Raw genomic sequence first — 27,753 nt, forward strand, 5'->3', positions numbered from 1 at the left:
TGTTGCTTTCTTGCACTTATGGCATGTTTGACTTTCCTGAAGAAATCAAGCAACAGGAGGGGCTTTGAGGAAGAACAGGAGGGACTTTGAGCGTGATGTGGAGCGGAATAGAGACCCGTCTTGAACATGAACTCTTCTTATGCTCGGCTATTTAGAGTTTCGCTTCCTGCTCTCTGATTGCCTTCAAGTACAGAGGGGCACATTTCCCACAGAACAAGAGTCAAGGCACCAAATGCAGTTGCCACATGGCTTGAATCCCGACACCTTCAAGGGAGACTCCGTCCCCAGCACATTTTCCCCTCAAGAATTTTGAGACGTGGGAGAACCAACAAAGTTGGGAGAAGAGCTCCTGGTCTGCGTCAGAAGGAGAGAAAAATTAAGGAACTGGTGTCAACACACAGGGGTGACGTCTATATGCAGCTCCCCTCAGCCACTTCTGGGGCATTGGCAGATCGCCAGCACCACACAGCGCCACCTGTAGGCATAAAGAAGTGTTTGCTGAGAGTTTTTTCCAGATCTAGTCTGGTGCCTGGGATATTCTAAAAAGGAGAAATCTGTGGTTTGAAGTATTTATTAGAAATACATTTCAAGTAATGCCCTTATTGTATAATGTTCAAGTTCCATCTGTCTGATTTTAAGCCCTGTCACAATGGAAGATATTCGATTAAAGTGTTAAGGCCATAATGAGCGGTCTGGTACAGCATGGAACATATGTTGCTGACCTCGTTACAGTCTCTTTACAGGTATCCAGAACATGGCATCTCGTAAAAACAAGGAAAGAATTATACAGCATGCAGCCTTTTCATCCATACATGACAGAGTTTTGAAGAATGTGCTCTATCCTATTTGGCCGTAAATATATGCAGAAACATATGCCATGAAAAATACAATAGAAAAAAAAAACTTTTTATAGCAGAGTTGAAAGAAAGGTTTTCAGATTTTTTCACCAAAAAAAAAAAAACGCTTCTGAGGCAGCAAACCGAAGGCTGACTGGAAGGCCGTTCCAGAACCCAGCAGTAAGTAAAGTGAATGATCATCCTCCACTCGTAACTTCACACATCCAGAGAGTTTGAAGTAGACTTTGACTGTTGGATCTCAGAGTGCGGAATTGGAAATAAGCCTTAATTCTCTTTCTTAAATATGCAGGACCACTAGGGTTTAAAGCTCTAAAGGCCAAGATGAGCATCTTAAATAGGACTGGCTTAACAATGGGCAGCCAATGAAGGTGTCAAAGATGGGAAGTTACCGATTTTCAAAATCAGTCTGGCAGCCATATTTTGCACAATCTGTAGACAACGCAGTAAGTAGGCTGGCAAGCCCAAATAAAGACTATTTGCATAGTCCATTTTCGACGTCACTAAGGAGTGAACCATGATCTTATGTGCCCTTGGGCAAAAGATGTAGTATTCTTCTTAGAGATTTACGAGTGGAAAAGCAATTAGTCGATACGCTTTTCACTTGGGTACCACAGGAAAGAGGATTCCAATGTTCCTGCAAGTTGATGCAGGGAAGGGAGGGGCCCGTTTCGAAGGCCACCAACTGAGTCAGGATAGCAGCTAGTACCACAAGAGGAGGACCTCTGTTTTGTCACAGTTAAGCCTGAGGAAAATAGAACACATCCAATCTTTGTCAGACTCCCTAAGATCCCATGTTTCTGCTAGGATGACTAGCGGCCCCAGGTAAATATTAAAAAGGATGTGACTTAATGCGAAGCCCTGTGGCACTCCACACTACAGCGGTTTTGCCGAAGAGGAAAAAGGCAATAACAGGACAGATTGTACATCCTGGCCACCAAAAAGGACTTAAACCACAAGAGAGCCTGACCTTGTATTCCTATGTTCCTAAGCCTACCCAGAAATACCTCATGGGAGACCGTATCGAATGCTTAAGATAAATCTACAAGCGCCACAGTGGCTGCAGTGTTTTCATCAAGATTCTACTTTAGAAATTCAGAGACTTCCAGCAGGGCTAACCCGGTGCTGTATCCAGACCTAAAGCCAGATTGGGAACCAGGTAAGACACAGACTACAGAAAATGTGACAGTTGTCTGTTCACCGGTTTCTCCAACATTTTAGCCACGGCCGGCAGAGGAGAAATCGGTCTATAGTTACTTAAGATCTTGAGGTCTGCAGTGGAATTTTTGAGTAATGGCAGCAGAACAGCCGGTTTCAAACACTTCGTAACTAGGGCCGAGTCAATGGAGGAATTCATCAGCTTATTCAAGATGGGGCTCACAGTGGAGGATACCGTTTTAAGAATGTCGGTGGACATTGGTTCAAAGGAGAACCAGTCTTGCATTTAGCCAGTTCTGATAGAGAGTCCTCCAGAGATATAGGACTAAAGTTTGCACAAACTGGCACAGAGAAAGAGTTTGCATCCATGGTAAGCATGGCTCCAGAATTTCTTTGTAAGTTGTTATAGATAACTCAAATCTTGTTATTGAAAAACTCTGAAAGATCCTCACATATATTTGCAGAAGGGGTGGGCTTATTCTGAAAAGCACTCAGAGGTGCATGCACAACCCACTTTGCATTTAATCTTGTGGTAGAGGGGTCTGAATAATACTTCTTCCATTACAGTCATACATCATTTTATTTAACTACTTAGGTGCCAATTATAAATTGTATCATGATTTTTTTTAATATTCAAATTTTATTGATTTTGAACAAATTCAACAATTCAGCAGGTACACGGAAATCAATAAATCAAGTACAATCCTGTAGTCAATGCATCCCCCAAGCACGAACCTCAAAAGACATACACAGACAGGATATGGCGTCAGGCTACTCGAAACCCTCAACATTACCCAACCATTTCCCCCACACTTTACGATACTTTTTGCCGCACCCCTTGGCCATGTACAGGGATTTCTCCTGGGTCGCACACCAGGCCACCCCTCTACGCCACCTGCCCAGATCAGGTGGATCTGGACTTATCCAGGTTGCCGCTATGTCCCGTTTGGCCACGATCATAGCTGTATTAAGTAGTAACTTCATTTCTGGACCCATCCAACCCGTCCGTGATCCCCAGTAGTGAGTGGCATGGGTCATGGGGAATCCCCCAACCCAATACCTCTGTAAGCTCTGCCTCGAGAGACCCCCAGAACTGCTCCAACCGGGGGCACGATCAAACCATGTGGAAAAAGTCAGCCGGGGTGTAAGCACACCTGGCACATGACGCGTCCGAGCGCAAGCCCACTCGGAAAAGGCACAGGTGGGTGAGATACGCAGCGTGCAGGAAGTAAAGTTGAATCAGTTTAAGTTTGGCGGAGACATTGACTGTCCTGGGGGCCATGAGAGTATCGCGCCAATCCACTTCATCGAGGGGACCCACCCTTTCCACCCATTGTTCCCTCAATTTATTCAAGGAGGTGGGGGTGATGTTAACTAAAGTGTGATAAATGCGGGAGATGCCCCCCTTACCCAAGTCCCCCATCAGTGTCTGGGCCTCAACAGGGCTGTATTAGGGGAGCCTGGTGTCATCCGGGATGTGCGTGCGGAGGGCGTGTCTCATCTGCAAATATTTATAAAATTGGGACGAGTGTAGGGAGTATCCGGTTTGAAGATCCTGGAAGGAAAGTGCATGGCCTTTAGCTCACAAGTCCCCTAGTTGTGAGATGCCAATAAGGTTCCAGGTTTTAAATCCCTGCAGTCCGCCAACCTCCCGGAGCCAGGTCCCATGCCAGAGAGGTGTGCGCATTGGGTCAGTTTGTGCGTCCATCCGTTAGGCAATCGGGTTGGGATGGGCCCCCCATACATCATGGCCTGGATTTTAGTGAAACCTAGTTCACTCAGCTCCAACCTATAGGCTGGGTAAGGCCAGCCCCCATTGAACCAGTCGAGGATCATCAGGAGACATACGGCCAGGAAATAAAGGTATAAGTGCCTCATCCCCATACCCCCATCAAAGGAGGGAATTCGGCAGGTGGACAGAGCCAGGCGCGTCCTCCCACCACCCAACAGAAACCGGGTAATTAAACTGTCCAGTTCCTGGAACAGAGTCCTGGGAAAGCAGAAGGGGGTATTTTGAAGGACATGGAGAAATCTGGGGAGGATCATCATTTTAAACAAGGCCACACTCACCAGGGGGTTCAGAGGTACCATTTTCCATTTAATGAGATCTTCCTTGGCCTTCTTAACCAACGGGCTACATTAAGAGCCCAGCTCGGGGAGGAGGGTAATCCATATCCCCAAATTCTTAAAGGATTGACGCCGAAGTGGTATGGTGGATTGCCACTCAAAGCACTCCCCAGAGAGATGCAAGGGGACCAGAACCGATTTCCCAGGGTTTAGTCGCAAACCAGAGGCCTGTTCAAAAGAGTGTAAAGTCTGGAGGCAGTGTGACCCGGAGGAGGCTGGGTCAGCCAAGAAGATCAGGACATCGTCCGCATACAATGCGATCTTGTCCGCCTCGATATTAGGCCACTCCCAGCCACAAATGCGATCCTCAGCAAGCACCAGGGAAGCCAAGTGCTCCATCGCCAGGGCGAGTAATAGAGAGAGTGGGCACCCCTGGCGATGGGAAAGGCCTCCGATAGCACCCCGTTGACCAGCACTCGCGCTCTCGGTTGGGCGTAAAGGACATGAACCAAAGCTCTGAAATGAGGCCCAAATCCCAACTCGGACAACACATCCTGCAAATATGTCCAGTCCACCGAATCAAATGCTTTTTCGAAATCCACGGACAAGAGGGCTAAGTACGGGGTAAGCATGTGCCGGTGGGCAAGAGCCAGTTGCAGCCTCCGGAGGCAGTGGTGGGTACCGCGCAGAGGTATGAACCCACATGTTCCAGTAAGATTTAAATCGTTGAGCCAGAATGGTGGCAAACAATTTAATTTCTGTATTGAGGAGGGAGATGGGATGATAGTCCACGCATCTACGAGATGGGGGCTGGGATTTCGGGAGAACCACAATAGTGACAATGTCCGTTTCCTGCTGAAAGGAACCCTTCTCCATGGCCTCGCGGAATAAGCTGGTCATGTGGGGCATTAGAGTGTCTTGGTATGCCGCATAATACTCCTGAGGAAGACCATCGGGCCTGGGGTCTTACCAGAAGAGGTGAGGGTGATCGCCTCTTCGATTTCTTTCAGTGAAATGGGATGGTCCAGGTCTTTCTAGACAGCCGTTTGTAGCCTAGGGAGACGCACCCCACCCCGCTTAAGGAGGGCCGAGAATGACAGCTCAGGGGGTTGTGTCGTGTATAGTTTCTGGTAGTAGGCCGCAAAGGTGTTAGCCATCGCCAGAGCCGCACAGTGCACCTCTCTAGCCTAGTCAGCCACCTCTGGGATAATACGATTCGCCCTGGGGTATGTGGCCAGCATGTGCAGGATCGTGCCATTTTTGTCGCCCCCAACCATAGATTTTCGCCACCGAAAACCTCCATAGGAGCTTAGTTGCATCTAGGGATAACTGTCTAATGTCGTCCCAAAGATGGGCAAGCTGATGGTCTTGGGCGACATCTTCTGATGTGGATATTAGCTGTTCCAGGCGGAGTGCCTGCGCCTCTTTGGATGAGATCTTCTGCAATTGCGCCTGCCTCTGGATCTTTAGATGCCCTTTGGCGACGCCCCGAATGGTCGCCTTCCCTACCTCCCATAGGATACCCGTGGAGGCTACAAAACCCTCATTATTAGCTAAGTATTATTTAAGCTCCTTCCCCACCACTTTTTTAAAGACTTTATCTTGGAGGAACCAGGCGTTCATCCTTCATGTTTGGCGGGCCGAAGAAGGGGGAGCCCCAATGCTGAGGAGTACTGGAGAGTGATCGGAAATGCCTCTGGGCAAAATGCAGAGGTCTAAAATCTCAGAACAGTCAGGCGCAGGGCCGAAGATCATATCTATATGCGCGTGTGTGTGGTGGGCCGCGGAGGTATGCATGAATTGAGTGGTGTGGGGGTGCCATGTGCGCCATGCATCGCATAGTTCCAGGGATTTGGACCAACTCTTCAGTTGTTTCGGGATCACCGTGTGTGCAGCAGTGGGAGGACCCGATGTGTCAAGGGCCGGGGCCAGAACTGCATTAAAGTCACCCGCCACAACCATGTTGCACACAGGCGTATTATTTAGCAGGGTAGCCGTGTGCGCAAGTGTGGACGTGAGCATCGAGGGGGGAGCATATACTGACATGAGAGTGAGAGGGGAGCCAGCCAGCGACCCAGAAACTGTTACAGACGACCCTAGAGGATCATGAATCACTTGGGAAAGTACGAAGGGCAGGGTGCGCCTCAGGAGGATGGCCACCCCCGTGAGCTCCTGGATAAGCCGGAGTGCCATACTCTGTCGTAGCCGTAGCGAGCCAAGACAGGGCAGCAGTTACCCAAGAGGTGTGTTTCCTGAAGCATAAGAATATCGATGTGGAGATGCTGCGCACAACTTAGAACCGCTGTGCGCTTGTGCCGATCTAGCAGACCATTGACGTTCCACGACAACCCGTGGAGAGACACCCTAGGTGTAGTATTAGCGATCATGGTAGGTGTTACCTTGTCCCGGACGCGCAGTCTGATGGGGGTATTTAGTGGCGCGTGGGAGCCCACATTGATATGAGCATTTGCTTGCTATAAGAGCAAATCCTGTCTTAATAAAAAAAGCCTGTGTCATTTCGTGGTAGCTGAAACAAAACCCAACAACAAAAATAACATAGGGAAAACAACCTTCCCAAACTTCCCCCCCTCCCCCTCCCTCACCCTACACTTCAGGAACGGAAGCATCTGTCAACCCCCCAGGTAACCAATACCAAATTACAATGCATGAACAACCAAACTAAAACGCTTGGGAATGGGGAAGCATGGAGGACCCCACCTCTTGTCCGGATGCGTGCATACGAGCCCATCTGGAAAAACAAGAAACATCTGAATAAGAGTGCAGTCTCCGGCCGCGGAGCCAGGCCCAGCGGGCAGAGACCAGTTCAAGCTGGGTCCTTTAGGAGCATTGGGCTGCGTGATAGGTCCGTGTCCGGGAGATCAATCGCAGGAGACCGGGGCGAGGAACCCTCGCCAGCCAGGCGGCCAGAGGAACCAGAACACCCCCCAGTCGAGGGTCCCTCAGCGAGCATGATCGACTGTTGTGAGTGGCCCGGCCGGAAATCTGAGCGCGCCCTTCTTTGCCCACGTGCCAGCAGGAACGGCTGAGGTGCACCTGGACCGAGGTGGCCAGGACCACCCTCCGCTACTCCTGATCCCGGGGTTTGGCCTTCAGCCGCAGAGGGCACTCCTCCGTTGCCCAGGTCCATGCCTCCGTCGAGTTGTCAAAGAACAATGTCTTGTTTGCGAACAACACACGCAGGCGAGCCAGGAAGAGGAGCTGATACTGAATGTTAAGCGCCCGCAACTTTTGTTTGACCTCCCCAAAAGAGCGGCGCTAGCTCTGGACCTCACGGATGTAGTCTGGGAAGATCATGATGGGGGAGTTTTCATGATAGAGCCACTGCTGCTTGTGGGCTTCAGACAGGATAGTATCGCAATATTTGAAATTAAGGGCCCGCATTATGATAGGGCGAGCAGGTGCACCCTGCGCCGGCGTGGGGGCCAAGGATCGGTGGGCCCGCTCAATCGTGGAAAGCCCTCAGGGACCCATGACTTCAACAAATTTCCAGGAAGTCCACCGTCCGGCCCTGCTCCACCCCCTCCGGAAACCCCCCCAGGCGGAGGTTTTTGCGGCTGAACCTATTTTCTGCATCCTCCGCCCGACGATGCAATTCCTGAGTGTGCGACTGGAGGCAGGTAACCTGCCCCTTGAGCTGTTGGACATCGTCTTCCACAGTGGGTTTCCGTCTCTTTAATCCGGGCAGTTGCGTTGCGGAGGTCCTGCCAGGTGAGCGTCCTGTCCACTCGCACTTCTGCGATCTTACCAAACAACGAGGTCTGGGATGCGTGGATGGCCTGTAGGATGATGGTCAAATCCTCCGACGGAGGAGCCTCCTGCTCAGCCACACCCCCGGTTGCCCCCATATCCAAGGTGGTGAATCAGTACATTTTTGTCTGGGTGGCAGGGGTCCTCGCCAAACTAACCGTTCTGCCCATGGCGGACCCCGGGGAGTCACTGAATCACAAAGTCTCCACGACTGGGCCCCACAGTGGGAAGCCGACAGAGCGACTCATGTTGACCAGGGTCTGGCAAAGGCAAGCAGCTGGCGCGGAGACCAGGGGCGGACCAAGTTACCTCCCACAATGTACAGCCAGCGGAGAAGGAGAAAACAGGAGAAGGGTCTTGATCCAGAGGCGTACATGGGACCCCCTCCACCAGATCCACAAAGCGATCCTCCGGGGCGGCAGCCCTGGACGGCCAGGGGCAGCAGTGGGTCCAGAGCCGGAGGATCGACACAAGTAAACGTCCCCAGGGCCGCAGCAGTGACCAATGACCGTGGACAGGCCCAAGGAGAGGACCACTCAAATCCAGCCCCACGAAACCACTACTGCAACCCCCTAGGGCCTCCAGTTCTCCAGGTCGGGCACAGGTACGCCCCGCCAACCCCACTCACCAGGCTGGTGGGGGGAAAGAGGAAGGATAACCCCCAATGCACCGCCGCCTGATACGACGGCCGATCTCCCTCGCATACACCTCTCCTGCACCCCTGCCAAGCAGCACTCCTCATCTCCACGTGGCAGTAGAACAGGGGCTGACAGAAGCTCACTCAAACCGCCGCATCAGCAGGGCTCAACGCCATGGGCGCAGGCTGCACCGCCTGGGCCGACCGTTCCAACATATCAAGAGGGGCCACCACTGCAGGGTCCCAAGTCACCCGCACGAGGTGGGGGGGGGGGGGGGTCGATAAACCAGGGTGTCGGAGTCCACGGCAGGCTGGGCCCAAGGAAGGCAGTGCGGCCAGGAAATCCCAGGGCCACCTCAGTTGCAGGTCTAGATGGAGACTTCAGCAGGAGATCTCCGTGTTGGCCGCGGGGCAGGGGAGCGCAGAGCCAGTCTCCTACAGAGTCCAGAGCACTAGGAGGCAGGGAGAGGCAAGGGGCAGTGTGCCGCCGTCTGCCGGAGGTCAGAGAAGAGGGCAAAGACCAATGCAGTCCACCGGGTAGCCACTTGTCCCCAGGATCAGGCCGACTTCACCAGGTCACCGCAGCAGACCATAGACATTCACCAGGAAGGAGCAGAAGGAAGGCCCCCCAAGGGGGGGATGGGGGCCGGTGAAGAGAGGCTGCCTGTCTCCGCCGCCCGATCCAACAGCCGATTTCCGGCACAAATGCCCTAGGTCAGTGCTCGTACCTCGAGCGGTTCCCACATCAGGTCAGGGTGTACTTTTCTTCAGGTGGGCGCTCTGTCGCGGCCCAGCTCAGACGGCAACCAGCAGGCCCCACCGCAGACGGGCTCCCAGTCGTGCAGCGTGGAGCCCAGGGCTCGGAGGAAAGGGGGGGGTAGGTGAGAAGAGGCCACACGCCCCTGCCGTCAGATCCAGTGGCTGAACCTCGCCACCCGTGCAGAGACACACAAGGCGACCACACCACCCCCGAGACACCCCGCGGCAGGCAGGTCTTACCTCCCTTCCCGTCGCATACATACAGCAACCCAGCTCCGGGTCTGGGGCAGACACCAGGTCGTTGCGGCACTCGACGGACATCAGCTGGATCACAGCGACCGGTGGGTCATGGAATGTGGAGCTCAGAGTCTCGGCAGGATTACAGCCAGAGGCAGACTTCCATGCCAGGCGCTGGGGCACTCCAGACCGTCCGGTTGTTCGCGCCATATCACCGCTACCGCCTTAGTTGTCTGGTATTACTGCAAGGTTGCGGCAGTCCCGAGATATGCAACAGTGGAGGCCGTCATCTTCTATCTATTCGGCCAGGGACAACAAGACGAGATATGGGGCCGCAATTTCAGTCGCAGCACCACAGCCGGGTTCAGGATTACCTTGGCTACAGGTCAATGATATTTAGGGCTTTCGATGGTGGCGGATGAAGAGCGGATGACGGAGGGGTCAGGAGCACTTCTAACGTGCGACCGCCATCTTGACGCTCTTGGCCACGACCCCCGTATCATGTTTTTGAATTTGTAACACCTAATGCACGTTTGTAAAATAAGGCCCCTCCCGAAGGGCATAACATGCTTTCTTATATCAACCTTTGGGCTGAACATGTACAGGAAAGCAAACTAGGGAACCTTTAAACTGTTTCATACATCAGTTATGGTTGAAGCCTCAGTTGAGCTATTGATAACGAAGGATGAGTAAAGTAAAGTAAATCCACATTTGTAAAGCGCACAAATTACCCATAAGGGTCTCTAGGCGCTGGGGGCCGTCAGGAAGATTAAGCAAGCTATTGCCCAGAGTCACATGGTGCTGGGCTAATCTGCCGCCGGTGCTGGGGATCGAACCGTGATCCCCAGATTCCGGAGTCAGTCGCCCTGGCCGCGGCGCCACACCTCTTCCCGGTGGTCTGTTCATTCTTTTTTAGAACAGTTGTAGCTTGAAGATTTGGGTCATCAGAAACTATGTGAGTTGTCTAGATTTCAGGACTTACATTGGGTTTGCTGCTACGATAACTGAATCTCTCTACACATGATTCTGCGAATACCCAAGAATATTTTCCGGTGACTGTTTTTCAGACATGCAACTTTAGCTTTACAGGGGGCTGGATTCTTCATGCACAGAAGAACCTCCTCTAATAGATGCTCCACTAATGGAATGCCGCTGTTAACTTACCGAGTTTATCTTTAGGTATCTCAAACAAAGTAGACAGTCTGAGGATGACTTTAGAGGCTGCCCATTCCATCTAGATGTGTTTTATTTCAGTGATTGTTAGGTGGGGAGTCCCCTGGAATAGGATGTTTGGTATAATTACCTTGCACCACATATTTGTGCCACTCATTGCTTGCAGTGGGGGTCTATAGCTATAATTGGGTGCTCACTTTCAACACCAGAGATGCAGTCATTAGCTCCAACTACCTCTTCCATCACCTCCTTACCTTCGTGCGGCAGCACTGGAGGGGCCATAACAGTAAACTTGCAATGGCCTGGCTCTGGTCACTGTTTCGGCAGTGGCTGTCCACCATAAAAAGTCATGCATTATGCTTCAAGCAATCTAAAACAGTTTCGGAAACTAGCAGCATCAAAGGCAAGGTCCTGTGCCAGACAAAGTCCTTGAAAGGCAACAGTTATAGGCAAGGTGATGTGGTAGGTGAGGCTCCACAGAGTCATTACCGACTAGGTTGTCCTGAAAACATGCCCTTTTTTTGGCACTGTAAGAAGGATGGAGTTTTGCAAACCAGATGTCCCAAGGCAGTCACAGAGAACTTCAAAACGGATGCATCCAAGACCGTGACTCCTTTGCCTTTTTCGCTTCAGAGTGCTCTATTTCTACATGTTACAATTTCCTGGAATAATGGAAAAAGGAAGGTCACTATGAACAGGTTTTCTCCAGATGACCTGGCCTCTTTCATAATGTTCAAAGATTTTTGGTGAGAAAATCTAGCATATGTCACAATTTTGAACGAAATGCATAGGCTGCACAAGGACAATGCACCCTGTGTGTGTCCCTCAACATTGTGACATTCAAGTGTGTACAGTGTGGCCGATCAGAAAACAATGTCTGATGGTTGGTAGGGTTTGAATAAAAAGAAAATCTTGTTTTGGTAGAAGCATCTTGCCGCTGTGCAATGGAAATGAGTCACAAGTAGAACAACATCCCTCTCTTGGTCTAGACCTCGGAGATCTCTTGAAGGAAGAAATGCTTGCCCCTGAAAATGAGTGGGGAACATTCTCTAATGGTGCCCACGGGGCTGTTAGAAAAGAAATAGGCATAGTTGCTCATAAAGGATGGTAGTAAATAGTCGTCTTATGAGCAGAGTTTTGAAGAATTCCACTTTCACTCAACCAGTTGAAAATATGAGTCATGGCAGGCTCTGGGGGAATCGAGCTACACACTGTTTAATGTTAAAAGAGCATTTACGATCACAGTTGTCATTTACTAATGGGGATTGTTAGCATAATGACCTGGTATAATCAGAACATATAAATCCATGCTTTAGAATCTCCATAACATAAGGTTGGCCCTTTTTCTCAGTTCAACAATGTTGCTTCCTTGCATAAATCTAATTATAGTCTATGCAGTATTAGACTATAATGAGCTGCCTCACTTCCCAAACCCTTCTTTTCAGGGCTCATTTATGTCCTTATTTCCTACTCCAGGTAGGAACCAAGTCCCTATTCTCTTTCTAGCCACCTTTATAGAAAAAACGTGTTATTTCCCTCCCAAAAAGACCCTTCCCTCTACCACCTAAGACTTATATTCCTGTGCATCGATTCACTTTTCCTTCAGTTTCATCTCTATTACTTAGCTGGTATTCTTCACAAACTGCTGATGAGATGCTAATGCATGATGCTGTGGGGATATTAGAACACAAATAATTGTGGAAAAAAGCAGAAGTATCAAATCTACATAATGTGGCTTAACCACACACACACACACACACACACACAAGGAGTACTCATAAAAACTCTCAGAAATAATGCAATTCTAGTTTCTTGGAATCCACACTGCTATAAAAAAAAGCCGCTATCCATTTCAACTGTGGTTGTCTGTTTTTCTACAACTGCAACACACACTTATGTTTTAAAGTTGAAAGAAGTCTTCAGAAACAGTAGTACCTGAGATTGCAATGGCTAAATTATGAGTTTATATATTAAGACATAGCTCACACATGGTCCTCTTATGATTTCCTCTGTATCGCACGTGGAAGCACCCAGACTGCATTAGCCACACAAATTCATTAACATTGCGCTAAAACATGGCAGTGAAATCAAGAAAACCTTAAGTTTGCCCACCATTAGTTTAAAATCATGAAAAACATTTGCAGACTTACTGTGCTTTTCTGTGAATGAGGTTATAGACAGCATCCCACCATGAACTATGTCTTTCAGTGCACAGCGGTTTGCAGATGGCCATGGGCAAACATCGTGGCTGGTGTGCACTGTAGTGAACATTAAAGTGATCTTGCAATTGCAAATGGCTAGTAAATATCACACCAAGAAGAAATACCTGTATTCAGAAAAGAAGAGAAAGCAATTCATAATTGGGTAAAATAGCTGGTTAAGAGGAATTTAAAAAGTATGTAAACGTGCAAACCTCGAGATCTAAGAGGCATATGGACTCCGGAGCATTTGTATCAAGTTTGGAGGTTTCCTGAGGCAAGCGAGGAAACAGCTGTTTCAACCATTTGCGAACTGTTGGAAGTGAGGCGAGATCATGCCATTGTAAACCCAGCCAAGTCAAATGGTGGAGATCACCATTATGCAAACGGATTGAACCTAAAGGAAAGAATATATATAAAACAAGTCAGAAGAAAACCCACTTTCAGACTCTGCCAATCGTCAACAAAATACACTTTATTCCTGGAGAGAGGCAGTGATTTCAGCAGTTCCAATACAACTTGTCTTTCAACAGAATCACATGCCCAATTAGTTATCAAAACATTGGATGTGCATCCTTTATCAGAATCTTCAGAGTAAATTAAGTCCTTCTGTTCAAGGAAGATGGATGTTTAGAAGTCTACATGGCTGTACATGGTTGAGGAGCGCACAATCGCCAGTGGTGACAGCATGCCACAGCAGAAAGCAAGGAGAGTGAGTGGCTCTTGCTTGCCTGAACTGGGTAGGGGTTTGAGGAAGTAGCAAGAAATTAAGCAGCAAGACAAATCACCCTTGTGTTTTTAAATATTACAATATATTGCCTATGGTTTATAGCATAAATAATGGGATGGAGTAATACATGCTATGATTGACGGTCATGGGAGTCTGCAAGCTTTAAGACCTAACCCGGAGGCTAAACATTGCTTATTCTCCCTGTTCTTCTTTGAGGGAATTCTGCGTCCAAGCTAGAATTTTATTAGAAGACTGCAGGTTAAGAGGAAAATCTGGAAAATCAATCCTGCACTAATACTAAATTGCTATCAAAAAGACTGTTCGATTTAGAACACACTCTAAAAAAACTGGTTTATCTGCTAGGTTCCAGAGAGGTGCTCTTAATAATCGTGTCTCCGTTTTTTGATAGATTTCCTTTATGCTGTACCAAGAAATCATTGAAAGATCCACATTCATAATGTGTGGTGTGACTGCCTGACAACCGTGCAAACACAACAATGATGGACAGAATGTGGATCAATGTCACACATTCACCCCAGTCCAAAGATCTGGGCCCAAATCCATCGTTTTTCCACTCCACACCACCCTGGGTTAGACAATGGCGATATGCAAATCAGCGCTGACCCTGTGCCCCATGGGAACAGTCCAGTCCGAACTACAAAAGCCATGTCCTTCTCAGAACGGAAACAAGCATCCGAGGACCGGCCCGGTTTCGAGGTAACACCTCTCATCAGCCCGGCTAGCTTGATTCCAGTGGTGTGGAGTGCCTGGGACTCACGTCTGAGCATCCCCAGTACACTTAGAGCGGTACCTGCAAACACAACAATGATGGACAGAATGTGGATCAATGTCACACATGGCTTTTGTAGTTCGGACTGAACTGTTCCCATGGGGCACAGGGTCAGCGCTGATTTGCATATCGCCATTGTCTAACCCAGGGTGGTGTGGAGTGGAAAAACGATGGATTTGGGCCCAGATCTTTTGACTGGGGTGAATGTGTGACATTGATCCACATTCTGTCCATCACTGTTGTGTTTGCAATTACCGCTCTAAGTGTACTGGGGATGCTCAGACGTGAGTCCCAGGCACTCCACACCACTGGAGTCAAGCTAGCCGGGCTGATGAGAGGTGTTACCTCGAAACCGGGCCGGTCCTCGGATGCTTGTTTCCGTTCTGGGAAGGACATGGCTTTTGTAGTTCGGACTGAACTGTTCCCATGGGGCACAGGGTCAGCGCTGATTTGCATATCGCCATTGTCTAACCCAGGGTGGTGTGGAGTGGAAAAACGATGGATTTGGGCCCAGATCTTTTGACTGGGGTGAATGTGTGACATTGATCCACATTCTGTCCATCACTGTTGTGTTTGCAATTGCCTGACAACCATACCATGAAGGAATGTGATTTTTGTCAAAGCTGGTCATTGAAGACATTTAGAAACACTGGAAAAATATCAGGCTGAATGATTACAAATCACAAATAAAAGTCTAGGGAGGTGTAGCCTTCGACTTAGAGGTGGTGGTGTCTGCTCTTATTACTCTGTTAAAGAGTATGAATGACTAGCAACATCATTGAGACTTCATCCATAACTCAACACCCATGCATTTAATACAATTACCATCTAAGGAAGTTCCAAGGGAAGAAGGCTCCTTTATGCTATTGAGTCGAAAAAAGGTATATTGCCCTCAGGAATCACAATGTCAGAGTATACTGAACGCAAAACACATTAACATAAAAGGGACTCTTACCACATGTAGGACACCCAAAAGTCGCACCCAGATAGAACGCCGCAGAATACACAAGTAGAGACTGCATGCCACACACAGACAATATATTCATGCCATCACCCATCGCAATCCAGGGACCACCACTTTAAATACTTAGAGGTGCCACGCCAAATTTGACCCCATCCCAGTTAATCTTAGTTGTCCCTGATTTTGCCCCCCACCTCCAATGTTAACACTTTTAAAAAGTGGAGCACACACAACGTGCCAGTAGGTAATCTCCCCCTCAGTGACAAACAACGCGTCAGGAATCAAAATTAATTAACTGTCGTGTCACTTCACCGCACACGGTTACTGAGCCACCAAGATTGTAACTATATTCTGTATTACATATATTTAATAACTGTCACTTGGAGGTGTAATGCCCTGTACCGTGTAAAGTGTATCTGTTTGTTCAATATTGAGACGACGATAACAACAATTAAAACAGATTAAAACAAAAAAGGGACGCTTACATAAAAAAAATCTTATAATGTTGTAGGAATCCACGTTACAAGACGCAAAGATGCCAAATGATTCCACAATAGAAAGTAAAACATTGCCAAGAAGATAGTGATGTCAAACAAATATTCATCATTGTAAGTGTCCAGGATAGTATTATCATTGCACCAACTGCAGTGATATGTCACACCTCAAAAGAAAGGCGGCAAATGTGGTAAACACCAAACTCATGCATGAAACTGTACTCCCAAAGATGGAGTATCTCGCTTAAACAGTCAGACATCCAAAAGGAACTGAAAAACAATAAGGTCTACGATAAAAACAAAAAACTTGTGAACAAAAACACAAAGATTCACAAGCATAACCAAGTTGCAGTCCACAATCGTGAAGCAGTTTCAACACCTACTTCGTCAATTATCATGTCACCAGTCAACCTTGAGAAAACTAGGGCTGTATCATAATCCTGTTTTTTGCGCTGCACAGAAGGGGTTATGCTTTTGTTTTCATGTGCTCAGCACACACATTAACTAGAAAATTCTCTGAGTTAGTGCACCAGTTACAGATAGCAGAGCTCGAAAACAAGAGGCAGGGTTTGCCCCTGTTCCCAAGCTCTGCTGTCAGAAAACCACTAACACAGATATCTTCAAGTCCCACGTAGACAGCGCACACGCTGTGCTGCGAAACATTGTTTATGATTCAATGAGCTTACAACCCGCACACAGCATACTATTAGTTGTTTTCGTTGTCGCAATCTTTAGATTGCTTCGTTCCCGTAGTTTCCCCTTCTTTTCTTGAGGTAGCTCATCCCTGGCACAATGGCCAAGAACATGCGTTCCTTTTTAGAATTTTGCAACACTTTTTTTTTTTTATATAAGCGATTCAGTATTATTCCTGGACGTGCAATGTGCTTTCCTACTTTCAACACAGACATAACTCTCTTATTTAAGTTGCTTGCACCCTAACTTCCCTCTCAATCTCCATTAACGCTTTAGTTACTCACACCCACAACTGTACAGTACTCCACTAACTTTAAGCCATGCTGAGCAGCAGCCATATTGCTGTACAACTTGGCTAAAGAACATTAGCAAAGCCAATAGCTCACATAAGCGAGATCTATTGGCTTCGCCAAGGGTCAACTGAGTTAACAAATACGCAGAAGACACGGAAAAGAAATGCAAAGATCCTTTCTGCGCCAGCTCAGTGTGGGAAACAGCATCATAGTAATACTCAAGAGGTGATGAAACAAACAAGCAACTAAGGAAAGTTGACTGTTGTAAGAGAAACCACAATACATCAGATAATTTGACTGGCTGCTGAAAAACCGGATATTCACTGGTTTAATGACACATCGGCAATTGATTAAAAAAAATATATTTAGTATGGTATTCTGGAGGCTACCATCATTTATTTTGGATAAACTGAACCAGATTACGATTTCAATACAGCCTCATTTGCAATTAGTGTTCTATACTATTCCTTCTGAATAGGCATGGTTTTTACATGCCTACTAAAGGGACCTTTTAGGGTTAGAATGAAAAGAAACAGGATTAGCCACAGAAACCTATACCAGATTTTTGGTGATGGCCAATGGGCTCTGCCTGGTATTGAATTTTATTACATAACTGCAGCAAATGCCTACCCGAAAAGGACAATAAATGTCACTTTGTAATAAATATAATGGTTCCAAACTGAATTTTATAACAAAAACAAAGGTGCCCCCAATCGGCCATTTATAACAACAAACATTTTTGAATAATACTGGCATCTAGACTTAATTCTGATATCAGGAGTTATTTATTTACCATTTAATCTAAATTCTTTATTCAGTATAACATTCATATCTTATATACGCAACACATGTGGCACCATGTGCACTGAAACTCTTACCACATACTGTGCTCTAAAACGGTATCTGTTAGAAAAGTTTAAGGTCTGAATTGGACGCAAAAGATGAAAAAGAGAACATCCTGTAAATTATTCTGAAGGATCAAATAAATAATTATTGAAGACCTCTTCTTTTCGAGCCCTAAACCCTCAGATGACGCACCCCAAACAAATCATAGAATATTAACTATATATTTTCCCATGGGAACGCTACAATCCATCATGGTGTGTGGGGAAATATATTTGCTAACTTAGCTGCCATCACGCATGGAATTCTCTCTGTAGTGCTATTACAGGAGGTTCTGAAACAAACGCAAAATGAGAGCAAAGCAGCACTATTGCCAATATGCATCCGCTTGCAACCGTGCCACTCAAGCATAGGGAGCAAGAGCTGCTCACTATTATTTCAGAAATATGTACGTCCATAGGTTGAGATACCTTCGATACAACCTATCCAAACCACAACTCAAGCCAAGAGTGAAGTAGATGGAACACCAAGAGACAAGGCACCATACCATATGAAGAAACAAAAGGGCCCATAAAAAGTCCTGGATCGCCCTCTCAGCAAGGGTCCGTAGTGGGTTATAAGTTGGGAGACAATTTAACACAAACAGCCCGAGTGGGGGATCACTATTTTGATGCCTGTGCTCTACAGGACTCTCAGGCAAGCAGACACGTGGGTCCATTCTGAAGAAAAGAAGGAAGGCTCTAACAGAGTGGCAAAGAAAGAACTTGCCTGCCTGTTAAAAAAAGTAAGGAAGGGCCATCCCAGCAATGGAACACAGAGTCTAGTGGAAAAAACAGGAAGAGAAAGGTTCAGAAACATAGGGTCACTTGAAGGTGGCAGAATTGACATCTAAAAAGTAACAGTATGAGAACTTGAGGATTTAAGAGAAAAATGCATATGAGCTGGCTTAAAAAAAAAAAGGCCTTGCAGTGCATTAAAAAAAATGGGTAGGAGAAGTACTCAATTTTATATGTGATTCTTCTTTTAAACCACAGGTTCAAGTCCAATATCTATTTAAGGCAGAAGCCAAGAACAATATAAAAGTTATCCTGACAGAATTATAATATGATGCACGGGATTCCGTAAAATATCTCTACTTTCTATATAAATCAGGGATTTGACGCACCCAGTCGCCTATTATATGTTTTTGCAACAAATATCTAATTGCTTTTTTGATGTGTTTAATTTTACACTAGAGATTTTTATTCTTCATGTTTGTAAACATGCTCTCACTTTCATATGTGAGAGCTAAACACCAATGATTTAAGTGGTTTGTGGGAGTGGTGATGGTGTGACAACGTATTATAAGGAATTAAGTACCCCATGCCGTACATCAGGACATTGCAAGTCACCTCAGAGTTCCATAACCTTATAAAGGAGATCAGCCTTCGGCCTTATTCCTCTATGTGGTCATGGAGACCCTCGTTGATGTGCAATATCTTTGTAAAGTACAGCAGGGTGTACTTTATCCCACATATCAGGAGTGATAGTACCCTGTAGCTTGATCATGAATACCCATCTCTTACCAGTGATTATGCCAGATAATTCAAATCTTCTAATATTGGACTAGAGAAATTTGAACTCTCTCACTAACATGCAGTGTCGAATGCCTATGACATTGTGCTAATGACAAAATTAGCATGGAAAAAAAGCTAAATATTTTGACACTGCAAACTTATTTTCAGCCAAATAGAGTGCCTGAATCACAATATTGGACAACCTTTTCATTTGGAGGTACCCAATACATGTAATTACTTGAGGGGTATAAAAATACTCATGGTCTTCAGGATGATCAAAACTGTTTGCCATACATTGACAATAAATATTTCACTGAGAAGGACTTGAATGAACTCTTTAGAAAGGGCAGACATTAAAATATTTATTCTAGAAGGAAATGGATATAAAACGTATTTTAGAAAATGAAATAATTTGTTCCTTCGTGACACCTTTTTAGGATAAGAATTATGAAGTGAGGGTAATGCATTGGCTGTTTCTACAAAAATGTACCATCCTTCATCCATCAATACAGAACGAAAATACAAATCCTTATGGGCTTTTTTGAATTTTGGATGGGTACCTGCCACACTAGGCTGAGGGGGGAAATTGGTTGCATTGTTTGGCCATGCACAACTTTTTCAAAGACTTGAAGCCGCGAAGAGCAATGGCCGCACTTTCAGGGAGCTCCTCCGTGGGCCCACCAACATCATCCCGATCCTACACTGGCGAGTGACCACCGCACCTAAAATTGAACGTACTCTGCAACTTAAGGCTCCAACAACACTCGGTGGAATAATCTACTCGAAACTGCGCATCACAAGTGACTTTTTGACCTCGGCATCTCGATGCGGCCCAGAGAGAGACGGCATACACAGCGCACCGGATTATAGTGCGAGACTAGGCCGGCACGCACAGCACGCTACCTGGACTGAGGTGGCCCCGCCCACCGCTGCGGAGCGGAGAACAAGGTCCAACCCGGAGTCTGAGACCAGAAAGGGAATCGGAACGCGCCCCGCGCTCCTCAGGTACAGCGGGCGAGGCGACTGGGGGTGATAACAAGATACAGCGCCCCCTGACCCAGCCGCGAAAAATACAGCGGGGCTACTGGCAGAATCGCAGCGACGCGGAGGTCCCGAGGATCAGTGGGGGACCTTGGTGCAAGTTAGAACAGTGAATCCCAGACCCAAAACGAGAGGAACCGGGGCGGATAAACCACTACAGCAGGACTGGCTCCAAGCGCATCGCACGGGCCGACGCCATTAGACTCCTACGCTCGGCGCCTAGCGTGGCACTGGGCGGAAAAAATAGTGTGTGGATCGGGTGGCCCCAACATCTCGCCCAGGTGGGCAGCGGGACTGGCCCTAAATCCTCTGACAGCGTCGTTGGCCTGCCGGTCCTGAGGCACTGCCGGGCCCCCTGGGGAAAAACAGCGCGTGGCCTGGGAGAGCACAGATCTGGCACCAGAGGTCATCTCGACACGGGAAAACTTAAGAGGCAGCTAACGGCGAGGTGAAACCTATGGGAGCACCGGGAGGCGAAGCAGTAGATCACCAAGATGGGCAAACCAGACAGAAACCAACCAAAGCTGAACTTTGACCAAGCAAAGAAACCTCAAGAACAAAATGGTGACAATCAACTGCCAACCGCTCAAACCGCGCAAACAACGGGAGAAATAGCGTCAGACAATATACAGTCAATGTTTCATACGATCCAAACGGCACTGACAAACATTGATGGTAAAATAGACAATCTCACGCACAGAGTTGATCGAATGTCTGAGAGATTAGACAGACATACGGAGAGGATCGACATGGCCGAGCGCAGAATTTCGGAGGTGGAAGACACGACTACCCAAATCTCTGCAAAACAAGCGGGGGTGGATAAACAACTAGCCGCACTGACAGCCAAAGCCGAAGATTTGGAAGCCAGGTCCAGAAGGAGTAATATACGTATTATGGGAATTGCGGAAACCACCAACACAGGCCCGATGGAGCAGTACGTGGAGAAACTATTAATAACCCTGATGGGCAGAGACACGTTCTCGGACGTATTCCTGATTGAACGCGCTCATAGATCATTGGCCCCGAAACCTCCAGTGGGCTCCAGACCGCGTCCCATCATTGCAAAAATATTGAACTATCGAGATCGTGGTGCAGCTCTGCGTAAAGCGCCTGAACTGGGGTCTCTGAAACACGAGGGAATGGACATAGCGCTATACCCTGATTTCACTCAATCTGTCCAAGAAGAGCGTAAGAGATGCATACCGGTTAAGCAAAAACTCCGAGACCTCCAGATCCCATATGCCATGCTCTACCCGGCTAGGCTGAAGATCATAGCGGACGGAACCACAAAGATATTTAATGATCCCAAGGCTGTGTCGAAATACCTGCTACTGTGGAAGCCAAAAGGAGAACGCAGGAGATCGCCAAGAGATAGACAACAAGAACAAGGTCCCATGTCAGATGTAGAATGACACGACCAGAGTGGGAGGAATAAATTGCAGACTGAGAACGCGACATTGCCCAGGGAAATCATTAACAGCCTACAGCACAAGCGCTCAGTAGACACGCCACACCAACAGGTGGTGCAGAACTATGAATCCTGACGCACTGAGCTCCCCGCATCCTGAGAACCCTGAGATGATGACGGATGGATCAGATAAGTGGGATACAGGACGCACTACACTATATGTACGAGAGAAAAGTTGGTTTTTGTGTGTTAATTTTGGTACAATACGCCTGGAGATTGGTAATAATAGATTAAGTGGAGTTCGACTTGGGAACGTGGTCTATGGCCGCAGTAAACTTCCATATTGGTAAATCAGGCCTCCCCACCAGGAACTTCTAGGGAAAGGGAAGGCTACGGCCAGGCAGTTACCGCCCATTTGTGAGCACCACAACTGTTTTCGGTTACAAGGGAAGAAGGAGACAGTGGGGAGATGTCTTTGTCCAGGGAGTTGCGACAAAGTGGGGGGGGAGGGAACGGGGGGAAAAAGTTAAAAATCACCTAGCGGTAAGTGGCACCATTAGTTACAGTTCGCATGACCAAGCTACCTCGAGGTCAGACCCAGATACACGATCTGCCCGATATAATTGGCTTACACAAGATGTCCGGGACACTTCAGACTAGGACGCTGACTCTCCTGTCATGGAATGTAAGAGGCCTACAGGACCCGCGTAAAATTAGGAACGTAATCGCGTACTTAGACAGACACAAGATAGATGTCGCATGCATCCAGGAAACTCGCACTGCACCCCGGAGAGATACCAGGATAGGGAGTAGATGGGCTCAATACCAGGTGGCGTCCTCATATTCAAACTATGCCAGGGGTGTACTGATATTAGTGAAACGCAACATCCCGTTTACACTACATCACACGGTCACAGACAATCAGGGAAGATACATAATACTTAGGGGAGACTTTGGTGGGACCGATCTTACAATAGTCACGTCCTATGGCCCCAGCACGGACGACCCGGTATTCTATGATAACCTCTGGATCAAGATCCGTGAAACATGCCCAAAAGAGGTACTGTGGGGTGGTGACTTCAATACGTGTTTAGACCCGATGATGGATAGGGCTACTGGCGCTGACAGACACGGGAGGCGCGCAGCGCGATCTCTCCTTGTGGGCATGAAAGAGTGGTCTATGATAGACGTGTGGCGACTGAGACACCAGGGAGGAGAGAGGGCACATGCACTTCACTAGCCCATAACACTTGGTCCAGAATACATTACTGGCTGATCACACAAGAAGCTAGCACATGGCTCACGGAAGTGTAGCATTTGCCAAAGACCCTATCGGATCACTCACCCGTAAAGATGGTCTTGGAAATACCAACTCACACCCCAAGGCAGTTCACGTGGCGGCTCAGACCATCAGCTCTGAAGGATCAGACGTTTCGTGAGGACTTGAGGCAGGCCATAGAGGGGTTCTTCCAGACTAATGAGGGCACAGTAGAGAGCTATAGAACTCTGTGGGAGGCCTTTAAGGTGACCATAAGGGGACACTGCATAGGTAAACACGCCGGAATACTAAGGGACATCAGACAACAGTTGCAGATGGTAGAGAGGGACATCCAGACACTAGAGTTGGAATACGCTAGCACCTTACAAGGCTCCATTCTAGGCGAAATACGAAACAAGATAAACACATATCATGAGTACGCCGACACAGACAAAATATCTCCCCAAACAGCACAGAGCCAGAGCGTATGGAGAGGGAGGGCGACCAGGTAGGGCATGTACGCAAAATATCAAACAGATATCGGACAATTCCCTAATAACACACATTACTAACAAGCAGAACATGCCGCTCTACGACACCCCCTCTATATTGGAGCAATTTCGCACGTATTATTCCACACTATACACCACTAGAACAACGCGTACAACACCAGACATTCACGACTACCTGGATGATGTAGGCCTGGCATGGTTATCAGATACTCACAGAGAATATCTGGATCATCACATAACAAAAGAGGAATTTATGGAGGCGATAACCTCACTCCCAAATAATAAAGCCCCGGGGCTGGATGGGTATCCAGGAGAATTTTATAAGGAATACACGGATCTGCTGATTCCACAGCTGGCTCAGATGTTGGAGGAGGCATACGAGGAAGGGGCTCTTCCGCCAACGCTACGAGAGGCACTATTGGTAGTGCTTTCAAAGCCAGGCAAGGATCCAACGCTCTGCGAATCATACCGCCCTCTCTCCCTCATAAACACAGACGTTAAAATACTAGCAAAAATATTAGCTACCAGACTACAACCGCTGTTGAAGATGCTAATACTCCCAGACCAGGCGGGGTTCATAACCACGCGCTCCACAACTCAAAACCTACAAACTATATTTACAATGTACCATAGTCTGAACCCTGAGCTACCGGCAGTAGCCGCGCTGCTCGACGCAGCGAAAGCTTTTGATTCAGTAGAATGGGACTTCATGATGACTGTACTATCCAGGATGGGCTTTCCAAGAGTCTTCCTAAAATGGATAGCGCTCCTTTAGAACCTAAAGCCAGAGTACGAATTAATGGGCATGCATCGCAGCAATTCGAGATTAGTCGAGGGACAAGACAAGGATGCCCACTATCACCAATCCTCTTTGCGCTCGTACTAGAGCCATTGGCCTGTAAAATTAGGCAGAATCACCCAGAAACGGCACTCCAGTTTAGTTTGCGCCCTGTGAGTATATCGCTCTATGCGGATGATATGGTGCTGTATGTTAGACATCCGTCCATGAACCTAAATCCGCTGATTAGGGAATACATCAAGTATGAACAATACTCATGCCTCAGTATTAACTGGGATAAATCTGTAGTGATCCCCATTAAGCCAGCGACACTAGAGCCACAAATGGACTATCCCCTGAAGTGGAGCTCGGACCCGGTAAAGTACCTGGGGATCTGGGTACATCGAGACCCGGAGACGGTCATTAAAGAAAATTACGGGGTGACAGTGAGTAAATTGGAGGACCAAATCGAAAGATGGATTAAACTGCCTTTGTCAATGGTGACCGCATAGCATTGCAAAAAATGGTGATATTACCCCGATTCCTATACCTGTTCTGGAACAGGCTCACACAAGCATTCTTCCTTAGACTGCGCGCTGCACAGCAGAGACTTACATGGGTAGGAAAGCAGCCAAGGGTAAGCTGGAAAATCCTCACTAAACCCTATCACCAGGGGGGCTTCGCTGCACCGGATCTACTGTTATACTACTATTGTGCACAAGCACAACATGCGCACTACTGGACTCAACTGCATTCCCACAACCAGCACACAGCGGTAGAGACGGACAGTGTACTCCCGCAAAAGTTGACAATACATCTCTGACCCGGCAGGGTATTACGCGAATGACACTATACACCCTGTTAAATGCACCTCTAGGGCGTGGCACACACTAGCATCACAAGCGCAGAAACTGCCAATTTACGCACCGGCGTTACCACTGGCACATCATCCTAGACGGTCAGTCACGCTTGAACAGAAAATGAGGGAGACCCTGGGGGAGATGGGACTAAACGCTAGGCACACTATTCCCGCACAACACATTCATTTCAAAAAATGACCCAGCCTTGTGTGCCCATCAGACACCACTAAAAATATTCGCATACCACAGACTGAGGGCGGCAGTGAGAGATCTCTATAGAGAGTTCCCGGCGGAACCCATAACACTGCAAGCTCTCCAACTGCTACTCACTGCACCGACACGAGTAGCGCTGGTCACTAAACTATATAATGTATCACAGAATGAACAGAATACTGACCAAGAAAAAGCTAGGGCAAGATGGGAAGAGACAACAGGATCTGTGTTATTCGAGGAAGAGTGGGCCTATAGTTGTGCACAGTTACGCCTACTTACACCGAATTGCAATCTACGCATCATACATTTCAGATACCTCCACCAGACATACTACACACCAGCGAAGTTACATAGATACGGTCTTAGAGCAGATGATAAATGCAAAAGATGCTCCGCACCAGGAGCGGACTTCCTTCATACAGCATGGGCGTGTCTTGTACTGGAGAGGTTCTGGTGGGAAGTAACTGACGCACTATCACAAATGCTGTCCGAACCAATCCCTCATTCACCTACAAACTGTCTATTGGGAGTATATAAGCTTAAGCAGAATAGGCGGCGTAAACTGTTGGCAGTGGCGCTCTTGTTAGGAAAAGACGGATAGCCATAAAATGGGGTAGCAGGCGACCACCCAGGCTCAAGGACTGGCTATCTGATTTGGCATATTGCAAAGAAACACTGCATACATACGAGGAGGACCTGCCACTGGCTTCTAGGCCAAAGGACTTCTGGCAGCCGTTTGTGGACTATTTGCTAAACCAATCAGTAGACCCCTCAGAGGAACAGGGAAGGGAGAAGGCTGATGTCGCCCAGTGTGTTACACCGGGGGAACTGAGTGGCTGAAACATGTAGACCACACATGGATGTAAGAGGTCCTAATACACCCTCCAATCACATCCACTTGCCTTTTTAATGCTAACAGAGGCCCAGATATTAAAGATTAATTATCCCCTCGGGTACTGGGACCACTGTATAGCCGTTTTTAAATCTCACTTTCACGTCACTTACACTGCACACTCCGCAACATATCAGCTCCGCTGTAACCAGGCATAGTAGCACACCCGGGACACATTCGGTGTCACTGGGTGGGTCCGATGATGAAGCATGCCACCAACTAGTTTGGTGGGTGAGGGCTTCATGAAGAAACCTAATGGTTTCCACTTTGTCATACAGTCCTGAGTCCTGTAAATCTTCACAAATAGGCTAGTCCTCCTTGATAAACATATAATACCTGAAGATACAGACTAGTTACCTAGTCCTCTCTCTCTCCTTGATAAACTGCGTATTACAGACATTTCCCAGACAGAAAATGTAAAAAAAGCTTATTTAAGACATCATCATAATCAATCCAGGTTGTGGCGTTTTGGCCTATCCAAATGAACAAGAGAGATCCTAGACTCCATCTAAGACACCTAACCAATTGGCCATCATTTGTGATATACCACCAGGTTCTTGACTTTTTGCTGGCCATGAAACGGTGCACTGTACCCCTGCTAATATCCTGGTTTCCCCTTTAAACATGACAAAATTAAAATACACCCAGTGGGTATTTTTAACTTAGCTGCAAGTCCCCGTTATATGGTACAAAGCAAGTGCATGCAAGATAAAGGTCACTAATTGCAGCAGCACTCATTATGCCATCAACTACAGTGCAAAAATGATTGCAGGCCTACCCTTTGTAGCCTGTTGCAGTTCTAAACTGGAAATTTAACCAGTCAAAATAACCCCCTTTTGAAAGTTCAAAATCTTCCTTTTAAGGATTTATACGTCACCAGTTTGTAGGCTTCATTCCCTATAAGGCAAGGTACATTGTATTTAAAAGCAAGACCTATAGGAATCTAATGGTAAACATGTACATACAAGGACGCCTCTGCAAAGTGTCTCGTGAGCTGGGATTCAGCGCTGGGTTTCTGTGACGTGTGGAGGGTCTGGAACCCCCATAAGATACAGTATACCCACACATCCGCGGCCCATCACAGCCACTCGCGGATAGACTTGATTCTGATGCCTGCCACAGACTGCCAGCTGGTGTCCGGGGCCGAAATTCTAGCCCGAGGAATCTCCGATCACTCCCCTATCGTCTTATGTATTGGTTCCCCATCCACTGGCCCCCAGACTACTTGGCGCCTCAACGCGTGGTACCTACAGAACCCCAACCTTGTAGACTCCCTTGGCCATGAACTCCGACGTTACTTCTTTGCTAATGTCGGATCGGTCCCTTCACAGGGAATGCTCTGGGAGGCGGGCAAGGCAGTGCTCCGGGGGGTCGCCAGGGGGCCCGTGCACGCCAAACGCGCGGCCTAGTCTGCCCAGCTGGAGTCCAGAGCTGTCTGTTTAGAACGGGCCCAGCTAGAGGCCGATGCGGCTCATTCCTCCAGACAACTGGCTCTGATCCGGGCCGAGATCCGGCGGATTTCTCTAGAATCGGCCCAAATGCTCTGGCGATCTTCGGTGGCCCGTATCTACGGATCCCAA

At 47.7% G+C, this 27,753-nt stretch overlaps 1 protein-coding gene across 2 annotated transcripts in view; it reads right to left on the minus strand.

Annotated features, from left to right (window-relative positions):
• LOC144773229 (E3 SUMO-protein ligase RanBP2-like) overlaps positions 1 to 27,753 on the minus strand; it is an 827,846-nt gene that overhangs the window by 554,189 nt on the left and 245,904 nt on the right. For both annotated transcript variants that reach the window (XM_078658128.1, XM_078658127.1), the window contains exons 10-11: positions 13,067 to 13,248; positions 12,804 to 12,979 (exon numbers count right to left, since the gene is read on the minus strand). In XM_078658128.1, coding sequence (XP_078514254.1) covers positions 12,804 to 12,979; positions 13,067 to 13,248 — 358 coding nt within the window. The remainder of the gene's footprint in view (positions 1 to 12,803; positions 12,980 to 13,066; positions 13,249 to 27,753) is intronic.

The sequence above is a fragment of the Lissotriton helveticus genome, chromosome 8, assembly GCF_964261635.1.
Source record: "Lissotriton helveticus chromosome 8, aLisHel1.1, whole genome shotgun sequence".
Lineage (NCBI taxonomy): Eukaryota > Metazoa > Chordata > Amphibia > Caudata > Salamandridae > Lissotriton > Lissotriton helveticus.